This window comes from Ranitomeya variabilis, chromosome 3 (assembly GCF_051348905.1).
Source record: "Ranitomeya variabilis isolate aRanVar5 chromosome 3, aRanVar5.hap1, whole genome shotgun sequence".
In the NCBI taxonomy this organism is placed as follows: Eukaryota; Metazoa; Chordata; class Amphibia; order Anura; family Dendrobatidae; genus Ranitomeya; species Ranitomeya variabilis.
In genome coordinates, this window is record NC_135234.1 from 682,201,854 (window position 1) to 682,212,872 (window position 11,019).

At 46.0% G+C, this 11,019-nt stretch overlaps 1 protein-coding gene across 1 annotated transcript; it reads right to left on the reverse strand.

Annotated features, from left to right (window-relative positions):
• Window positions 1-4,064: 4,064 nt before the first annotated feature.
• On the reverse strand, window positions 4,065-9,571 carry LOC143817769 (uncharacterized). Its single transcript, XM_077299247.1, has 4 exons — window positions 9,503-9,571; window positions 9,023-9,102; window positions 8,576-8,940; window positions 4,065-4,410 (listed from the first exon to the last, which is right to left on the reverse strand). The coding sequence occupies exons 1-4, from the start codon at window positions 9,534-9,536 to the stop codon at window positions 4,065-4,067; spliced, it is 825 nt and encodes a 274-aa protein (XP_077155362.1). The 5' UTR covers window positions 9,537-9,571.
• Window positions 9,572-11,019: the final 1,448 nt, after the last annotated feature.

Sequence of the window (11,019 nt, forward strand, 5' to 3'; positions counted from 1 at the left end):
CAGGGGGCCACAAAGCTGGTAGCCACAGAAATCATAGGGGGCACATAGCTGGGGTACAGGGATCACATGGAGACATATAGCTATGGGGCACAGAGATCATAGGGGGGCACATAGCTGGGGCCAAAAAGATCACATTGAGTCACATAGCTGAGGGTCACAGAGATCACAGGGGGCATATAGTTGGGGGGCACAGAGATCATATTGGTGCACACAGCTGGGGGGCCACAGAAATCACAGGGGGTACATAGCTGAGGGGCACAGACCACCAGCAGAAAGGCACAGAGCTGCAGGCACAGAAACCACCAGCACACATAGAGCTGCCAGCACAGAGATCGCTATGGGCTCTCTGGTAGCAGCTCCTCTTCCGGGAGGACGGGATCGCATTGGGCGCTAACCCTCCCCACCCGATGACGTCATCACTCATGTGCAAGCAGCGTTCTGTACTGAACTCTGCGTACCGTGCACTTGGGGGTTAAAGGGCTGGTAGCTGGCAGGATACGACTGCTGCCCGAGCATTGTGGACTCAGGGGACCTGCCCGTGGGCCGCATAAAAAGGAAATCCTTCCATCTCCCCGCATGTCTCCCCTCACACACCGCTATGCTGCATTGGATGTCCGTATAAATTGAAATAAAGGACTTCATTTCACCACAGGAAACAGTGAGTGCTGCCTTTCTGTATTTGTTCATGTTTATGCACTACTTGTTGGCTACTGCACCACAAGCTTCAAAAGTTTCCTGTACAGCTGTTATTGTTTGTAACAGTTTATCCACTGGTGCCTTCATATTTCTCACGTGTTCTGAATTATGCTATATAGAGTCTGCCTATGAGGAGTGCATTGTACAATATAGAGTCTGCCTATGGGGAGTGCAAAATACTGTATAGAGGCATATGGGGGTGCATTATACTATATGGAGGCTGCATATGGGGAGTGCATTATACTATATTGAAGAATATCTGGTGCATTATACCTTATAGAGGCTATTTATGGGGCCATCATGCAGTGTAGGGATTACAGTGAGGGGGCCATCATACAGTACGGGAGACAATATGGGGTCTTTGCACAGTGTGGGGCCATCACAGAGTGTTGGCGCCATCAAACAGTTTGGGGGCTACTAAGAGGTCAGTATACTGTGTGGGTGGTACTATACAGTGAGGGGGCATTATATTGTGTTTAAGAGAGCATCACACTGGGTAGAAGAGAGCGTTTTTAGTGGGGAGACTCGGTATATTATATTATTAAATGTAAAGTGAACACTTATTGTTACAGGGAACTCAGGTTATTGTGAGGGTAAAAGAGGCATTACTTATTACTTTCCCCTCTAACACTCTTGAACCCTCCAATCTATTTAAACTCTGCTGCCCGACTAATCCACCTGTCCCACGCTATTCCCCGTCCTCTCCCCTCTGTCAATCCCCATTACCCAAAGACTCCAGTTCAAAACCCTTTCCATGGCATACAAAGCCATCCACAACCTGTCTCCTCCATACATCTGTGACCTCGTCTCCCGGTACTTACCTGCACGCAACCTCCGATCCTCACAAGATCTCCTTCTCTACTCCCCTCTTATCTCCTCTTCCCACAATTGTATACAAGATTTCTCTCGCGTATCACCCCTACTCTGGAACCCTCTACCATAACATATCAGACTCTCACCTACCATTGAAACCTTCAAAAAGAACCTGAAGACCTACCTCTTCCGACAAGCCTACAACCTGCAGTAACCACGGATCGACCTAACCGCTGCACGACCAGCTCTGCCCTCACCTATTGTATTCTCACCCATCCCTTGTAGATTGTGAGCCTTCGCGGGCAGGGTCCTCTCTCCTCCTGTACCAGTCGTGACTTGTGTTGCTTAAGATTACTGTACTTGTTGTTACTATGTATAACCCTCCTCACATGTAAAGCTCCATGGAATAAATGGCGCATAATAATAAATAACAATAATAATAATAGGGGGAAAAAATGTGGGCAATGTTTTCTAGGGCACTTGCAATTGGCATTATTGTATTCTAAAGGGTTTGTTTTACCATTTAGAGCGCACACAGTAGGTGCAGTAATAGGGACACATACGGCAGCAGCAGCAGCTCAGTATTGGGGTATTAGCAGGATGAAGAGGTTGTGTAGGTTAGGAATACATGTAGACGGTGTTGGAAATGTGAGAAGTGAAATGTGTCTTTGTTGAAATCTCTGCAGCCGAGTCCTGCCAGGAGAAGTTGTCATGTCGGTCCGGGCCAGATGGAAAAGACGGGAAACGTGAACAATTTCATCAGAAAGAACGTCACTTGTAAGTCACTATCTGTAGCTGTGCTGTAATCACTTAGGCTACTTTCACACTAGCGTCTTTTGTCCTCCGTCACAATGCGTCGTTTTGGAGAAAAAACGCATCCTGCAAAAGTGCTTGCAGGATGCGTTTTTCTCCATTGACTTGCATTAGCGATGCATTGCGACGGATTGCCACACGTTGCATCGGTCTTGCGACGGATGGGTCGTGTTGCGTTGGACCGTCGGCACAAAAAAACGTTGCATGTAACTTTTTTTGTGCGTCGATAGCGTCTTTTCCGACCGCATATGAGAGGCAGCGGATGCGATGTAAAACAGCATCCGCTGCCCCCGTTGTGCGGTGCTTCCACACTATGCGTCAGTGCGCTGCAACGTCGCATAGCGACGTGCAGTGCACGACGCTAGTGAGAAAGTAGCCTTATATGTTCCATCGGACTGGTATGTACCACTGACCACACGGCGGTAATATCAATGTTGGTCTTTATATAGAGATTATTCTCAGTAACAGCGCGGCCACCTGCTGAGGTTCTCCTACATCCACTGCTAGGGTGCGCCGCCATAGCTGTAATCAAGGTTACCTGGTTAGGGGGCCACTCAGAAGTTTTGCCCCCCCGAACCAAAATCCTAGCTACGCCTTTATATTCGGCTTGAAGTGCAGTGCTTACAAGCTCTTTGCTAGAGACTCTATAGCGAGCTAATGTATGAGTTATTTTTCTGATCTAAAATCTCAGTATTCAGGTTTAAAAATACCGTGTTGGCCCTTTGCAATAAATAAGGTTGGTTTCACATTTGCGTTGGGCAGAGCTGTGGAGGGCTGCGTACTTTCTCCGCTAAGCCCCGCCCCCTGCCGCATCTCTTCCATTCAGCTCCGCCTACGTCTGCATGCGCCCTGTGTACCTATCTTTGACATTGGGTACGCAGGCCATGCAGATGTATGGTTTTGACGCTGCACCGACCACAACAAAATGCAACATGCTCTGATCGACGCAGTTCGGAGCAGCGTCAAAACGATGCATGCAAACGCCGCCCCATACATCCGCATGGCCTGCGTACCCGTTAAAGATAGGTACGCAGGACACATGCAGACGTAGGCGGAGCTGAATGGAAGAGGTGCGGCAGTGGGCGGGGCTTAGCGGAGGAAGTACGCAGCCCTCCACAGCTTTGCCCAACGCAAATGTGAAACCAGCCAAAGTGAATTTTGGATTGCAGTTTGGGAACTCGGTCTCTAAAAGGCTCGCCGCCATGAGTGCTCTAGGCTGTAAAATCCTTCCCTGCTCTCATCTTGTAGTCACAGTAGTCCCTTCTACATATCATTGTCCACATGGACATTCCAACAGATACCCAATGCAGCTGATGTGACAGGTGGGTGCTGTTTATAGATGCTCTCCCATCTATATTTTTTAAATGACTGCAAATGTATTAAATGTGTGTATATGTGCATGTAATATAGTGGGAGTGTACTAATATACTCACCTGCCGCCGCTCTCTCCGGTGTCCAGTGCATTCTGCTCCTCTTCTGTGTGATGTCACCACTGTTCAGATGCTTGGGGTCACACTGTGCTCAGCGTGACCCTGAAGTGGCTTTTCGGCCATGGTCCCACTAGCGTATGGCATCTGATACTAGAGCATTAGATGCGATACGCTAATGACACTCGGCTCTAGGTCTGCTGCGAGTGGGATCCGAGTGTCAGTGCGTTGTGCTCCAATCCGAGTGTCTGTGCTCTGTGCTCCTGTCCACGGTGCTCCTAAACGCTGTGCTCCAATCCGCTGTGCTCCTATCCGCTATGCTCCTAACTGCTGTGCTCCGATCCGCTGTGCTATTATCCGAGAGGGTGTGCGCTGTGCTCCTATCTGCTGTGCTCCGATCTGCTGTGCTCCGATCTGCTGTGCTCCGATCTGCTGTGCTCCGATCTGCTGTGCTCCGATCTGCTGTGCTCCGATCTGCTGTGCTCCGATCTGCTGTGCTCCGATCTCCTGTGCTCCAATCTGCTGTGCTCCGATCTGCTGTGCTCCGATCCGCTGTGCTCCTACCCGCTGTGCTCCGATCCGCTGTGCTCCTACCCGCTGTGCTCCGATCCGCTGTGCTCCTACCCGCTGTGCTCTGATCCGCTGGCAGCAGAGAGAATCACTGCATGGTAGCGGAAGAAACAGAGAAATTAGTTTCTCCATCTCCTCTGCTGCCAGCGCTGGCAGAAATCGCACTGCACTCAGGTGATATCTGAGTGCAGTGCGATGTTTCACACGCAACCATAGACCTATATGTGTGTGTGCGATCCGAATTCAGCATGCAGTGATTTTTTTTTCATGTCAGATTGCGATCCAATCGGAGTAAGAAAGAAATGCAACTGAGAATAGAACTATAGGATTAAATGGGTCCGAATGTAATCTGATTGTTAACCGTATTGCATTCATCCTATTTAATCGCAAGTAGGAATGAGCCCTTACAGTGTAAGTCTATGGAGCATCAGATCTAGGCCCCATGGGCTTCTATTGTAAGAGAGACTCCTGGCTCGTGCATAGAGTATAGAGAGGGCCGGCTAGTCACAATAGTGGTGACGTCACTGAGAAGAGTAGTAGAATGGGCTGGACACTCACTGGAGAAAGCAGCGGTTGGTGAGTGTATTAATACACTTACACTACAATACATGGAGATTTATATATATATAGAGAGAGAGAGAGAGCGCCCGCTAGAGCCGTGGGGTACTCGGACCGGGTCAACGGTTCTTAAAGGGATGTGTCATGGCAGCAGTGACCTGGTCCATGGCCCTGGGTGTCCAATAAAAGTGTCAATGAAATGAAAGGGGAATAAAGTTTATAGGGGATTTGTTCGTGACACTACCTGTGGTACTCGGCTAGAGATGGCCGACGCTTAAAGAGACCGCTGGGGCTGATGATGATGCAGCAGAGTTGTTACAGCTCTCCACAGGTAGAGCTTAGCCCCAGGGCAGTGATGGTGTTACATGTGATGATGGATGTTGTGATGCAGGGCAGGTGAGGCAGTAGTAGTTCAGAGGACACAGCACGGTGCAGTTCCCACACTTTTACTCACGGTTTGAAGTGCAGGTCGGGGCACTAGTTACAGATGACAATGGAGGTCCGGGGAGCCTGGAAGCAACTTAGGATTCACTAAGCCAGATGGGTTTTGAGGCCTCCTTGCTGCGCTGTCCTCTGAGGTCCTTGCTGACTAAAGCTATGGTCAGTCCTCTGTTTCTTAGTTTTCTGAAGTACTTGCCCGTATGCCAGGCAACTTGAGCCAATTGCAGGTGTCGCTCCTTTATGGCGGTTCCGGGCTCTGATATGCTGCTGTGCCCCTGGGTGTTAGATGGGGTCAGGAGACCTGCAGTCTCCTGCCCTCTGGATTTAGCTGCCGGGACTTTAGTACCCGTGCAACCACAGACTCTGGTGTCCGGTTTTTCGCACTCAGTACTGGGGTGAGCTTGGTTGCAGCTCCACTCCCCAAGTTCTCTTTTACTGCTCTCCTCTCTCCTCTCTTACAGACACTGACTGACTCACCCCTCCTTCAGGCCAGAACTTACAGAGAAGCTCCCCTGAATCCGGATTTAGAGCTCCCTCTTCTGGTCTGGAGTCAAGAAAGGTGTCAGATGTGAGTGTTATCTAGTCAGGGAAACCCTCCTTGCTTCCAGGCATGACATCACCCCCCTATGAAGGAGGCAATGCCACTGTGGCAACCAGACTCCTGGGGTGCTATATCAATATATATATATATATATATATATATATATATATATATATATATATATATATATATATATATATCTTCTTTAATTTCAAAAGCATCCCATGTGGTGTCTGAAGTAAACGAGCTGATTTTTGTTTTTTGGATTCAATATTCACCTCAAATTTTTATTATCTTGTATGTTGCTCAGACCGGGGAGGGATGAAAATCAGACAACGGGTCACTTATCTTTATTACATTTAATGATGGACACTGAGTGATGGTGAAAAGCCGCAGAGGACTGAGAGCAGAAAAGGCAAAGGGGCTTCCTCTTCTCTACAGGAAAAACAAGACTGGGACCAACATTCAAGCTTACGTCGGAAGGAGAGAAAAGGGTTAAGCTTCTTACACAGAGGCAATGATGAGGAGCTAAGTACATTTTATTACTCAATGATCCTGCTCCACTCATTCCCTATGTGGTATCCAAGTGATGAGCTCGGCTTTTTTCTGGCAACCCCATAGAATGAATGGAGCTTCAGATGGTTCCTGACTTTCAGCTCCTTTCTAACAGGACACAGGTTCCTCAGTCTGAGGATGGTGCAGGTTCCAGCGGTCGGAACCCACCAAGCAGTAATGGATGACTTCGCCCCCACATGACTCTGACTGGTGTCAAAATAAACCTTAATTAGGACCCCGACTGCCATAGAAGATCCACAGCACTGTGATTGCGCCTCCCTCTCCTTCTCTCTACACCACCTAGGTGCTGTGGTTGCTACTGACTGTGGTGTAAATGGGCTTAAGCTGCCAGGATCAGGGCTAGCTCCACTGCCGGCAGTTGGGGCAGAAGTGGGTTGTATAATACACCAGTACGACTGCTGCACATCTCGTAGGTGACCTGACAGCACCAGCCTGATGAAAATGTGCACTATAGAGCGGGTTCTGGAACCTGACTGCGATGTACTGTACATGTTAGATGTTTCTCGGGAACCAATATAAGTAATCAGTATAAGCAGTTTTATCCTTGAAGGTAATCTGTCAGCATGTTTCGTTATGTAATCTGAGAGTAGCATGATGTAGGAGAAGAGAGTCTGATTCCGGTGATGTGTCAATTAATGGGCTGTGTTTTGCTGCCTCAATACAATCAGTGTTTTCTCAGCAGAAGATTATCACTACAGGACTAGGTGTCTCGTGTCTCCTAGTCCAACCACTGTCCCCGGCACTGATTAGCAGCTTTTTGTCAGCATACAGTGTACACAGTAAGCAGTCCATCAGTGGTGTGGACGGGGTTATACACAGCTCAACATCTGAGCTCTGCTAGATCTGCTGAAGAGAAAACTGTGATTCTATCCCAACTGCTGCACCTAGAAAACTAAGTGATACATTGCTGGAATCAGAATTTCTGTCCCTACATCATGGTGCTGTCAGATTGCATAGGAAAAACTTGATGACGGATTCCCTTTAAGGCCCAGTTGTAATATCACTGTAGCACTATCACTAGATGTGACCTCCCTATGCCGGTATACCTGCTGCTGTGATTCTGCAGAAGTGTTATTCACAAAACTGCTGTATACATGTACATCTCCTGAATGGTATTACTGCATATCTTCTATAGATATAAAAGCGAGGTTCTTAGCGCACATTTTGAGCAAATTGTGCGAGCCCATCTGCCAACGACAAGGCGACCTCTTCAGATGGGACCTACACTAACCTAACACTAACTTATTAACTAACGGGACTCTGCCTCACAAATCTGTTATTATTATTACTACACGTTTTATTATTTATTAAAAATGTACCTTTTATCATTTACTTTTTGATTTATTAGTTTCATCATTTTTATTACTCTTGTGACTCTAATAATGATATTACTAAGGTCCCTATGTCTAAAGCTTTTGATCCAGAAGAAGGCAAAAACCCCAGGACACCTTCAGCCAATTTGTGTCACTGGGGAAAAATTCCTTCTCGACCCCGGGAAAAGGCGATCAGTCCTAGAACCCTGGATCAAACCTAATTATGTTATTACTAGGTATCTAACTAATATTAGAGCGCTAATTCTACTACTACTATAGTTATTATTATAATGTATAGGGGTTTGTTCTTTTTATAGATTTTATATCTATTATTTATGTCCTGCTATCTTATTACAGTACTATTCTAACTTTTCCATAACTATTTCACATTACAGCACTGATTGAGCTATGACTATAATTATTGTAATTTTAGGTTCTTGTCTTTTTATAGATATAACTATTTTATATTCTTACTATTATTAATACTGCTATTTTATGACTGTATTATTCTATCTTTTCTATTAACATTAATACTACCTTATTCTTATACTGTTGATCCAGAAGAAGGCAAAAACCCCAGGACACATTCAGCCAATTTGTGTCACAAGGGGAAAAATTCTTTCTTGACCCCGAGAAAAGGCGATCAGTCCTAGAACCCTGGATCACACTGCTATTCCACCTACTACTATTACTATTGTTAATTTATTACTATTTTATGACTTTCTTATTATCACTAATCTAATTACTCTTCTTAGTCTAATGCTGATATATTGTCCCTATATTACTATTATGCTGCTATTATTATTTCTAGTGTTTTTTATACTTACCGGCCGATAATGCCAAAGTATCGGCAGAGGGGTCCCAGCAGGATGGTCCACATGATGTTCTTCCATGTCATTGGAGAGGCTTGGCTGACTTGGTGGGGGAAGTTGTCCGGCCTGGTCCTGCTTCTTCGTGTGCTGCTTCTCGGGAGCCTAATGTCCAGTTTGATCTTCTTTGCCGCCATCTCATCTTCTTCCTTCTCTTCTTTCTCGTCCTCCTCCTCGTCCAGATAGGCCAGCATTTCTCTCAGCGTCACTTCTTCTTCCCTCTTCCTTTCCTCCCTGGCTCGGATGCTTATGGATGGAGCGGGCCGTTCTTCGTCCCTTACAGCAAACCTTCTCTGGGCTTCTGGGTTGGTTGGCATGAGGCGCTAGGAAGAGCAGAGATGAAGTTAGAAGGATGACTAGGAATATCCGAGTACACAACTGCCTGTACTTAGTGTTCTCCCTGACCTCCTTCTTGTAGAGGGGTGACGGGAGAAGCTTGATACAATACGCCAGTCTTCTCAGTTGCTCCTCAGGTGTGACGTAAACTGGAGAAAACACAACCAGATATTAGAATCAATCCTAACCGTACAAAGAGGATGTGATAGAGCGCCACTGCTGAAATGTACTAAGCGACACTCAGGAAATAAGCGTAAAAGAGCTACAAACTTGCATTTAAGACTGTCAGAAAGAGCTCACTGATAGATTCTCAGTTAGATAATTCTGCAGCCAGCAATAGATGGCAGAGCTCAGAGATAATAGGAAGCAAATAATGGAAATTGTTTAATGAAACTCCACTGCAAAAATAATTTTTACCACAAAATACACGCATTTAAGTAAAAACAAAAATGCCCCCAAAGATAGACAACCCCTATAAAGTAAAGCCCCAGAAGCCCATCCAACAGCAGTGTAGAGAACGGTCAGTTATCACAGACTGATGGAAGCTACCTGATCCAGCGCTGGCAGAATACCCGGTCCACATGGTGACCGCTGATATCTTCTCTGACAAAATGTATCCAAATCCTATAAGACATCAGGAATAGTCAGCAGGGCTTTGGTAATTGATTCATATTTATTTTATCATAAATTCAGGGGCAGGGAAGGGCAACATATATATATGGGATATTGGCGGTTACATATGTGAGCTTCATTATAGGGGTATTTTCAGTTGGAACAAGTTATCGCCTTATACATGGGATCGGTGATGACTTATAGATCAGTGGGGCCCGTCCGCTGGGAATTCCAGCCATCACCAGAACTTTTATCCCCATTAGAAGGTAGCGGAGGTGCACATGCTCCCTGCTGCTCCATTCATCCTCTCTGGGGCCTGCAGGAGCTGTACTCTTCGCTCTCTGGCAGTCCCGGTGGTCGGGGGAGGTACTGCTGCTGCCTTCTAATGGGATACCAGTGCCCTGTTCTGGTTATTGGTGCGGTTCCCAGTGATCGGACTCTGATCTTATCCCACAGACAGGTGATAACTTGTCCCAATGGGATCACCCCTTTAGTATGTGGTATATATGGAGGACGGGATATCATGCAGAGTACTAGCAATACTACACTGCGGGCCATCCTGTGTGTGTGCCGGGGACATCCCCCATGGAGGAGCAGAGCGGAGGGTAAATATCGGGATCTTGTCTCTGGATCGATCCAGATGGGACATGTCACGAGTACCGGCCTCACCCACTGATATCTCACCACATCATGTGTTGGGGGAAATAATAACTTGGTAATGATCAGATTTATCAGAAAGTGTCAGTTGTGGTGTGTGAGTGCGTGTGATGGATGTGGGGTCCGTCCGGTGCATTATCTCACGTGTTATACCTGGAATCTCGCACTGACTGCAGGTGTCTGTCTTCACACTCCGATGAGATGTAACAAACTGACTTTAGTTTTTCAAATTCAAACTGAGCAATCCTACTGGTTGTTGATGACTGCAGTTACCATGGTGACAGAAGTATCTGAAGATTTAAAGGGACAGGACACTGTTATAGTGCTATAGTACATTTTACTATAAAGTTCATCAAATACTGGATATTACGTGGCTCTGCTCAGATAATGTGGGGCGCAAATATATCTCTTCATAATTTACATAGATTCATTTAGAGGATCTGCAGAGATATTTGGGGGTACAATATCTTGTGCTGAAAATTGAATGTGTATAAAGAAGGCTGATAATGTAATTAATGCAAAAAGGAAGAAAGTGATCTCTAGCGACAAAATATCAAGGTGAAAAATGTTATACCGCTCTGACAAAAATTAAGAGACCACTGCAAAATTTTCAATTTGTCTGATTTTTCTCTTTGTAGGTACTGTATATTTTTGAGTTAAACGTAAATTGTTCTTTTAGTCTATAAACTACTGACAACATGTCTCCGAAGTTCCAGACAATAAATTTTCTATTTATTTTCTGAAAATGAGAAATGGTCAAAATAACAAAAAATATGCATTGCTTGCAGACCTGAAAT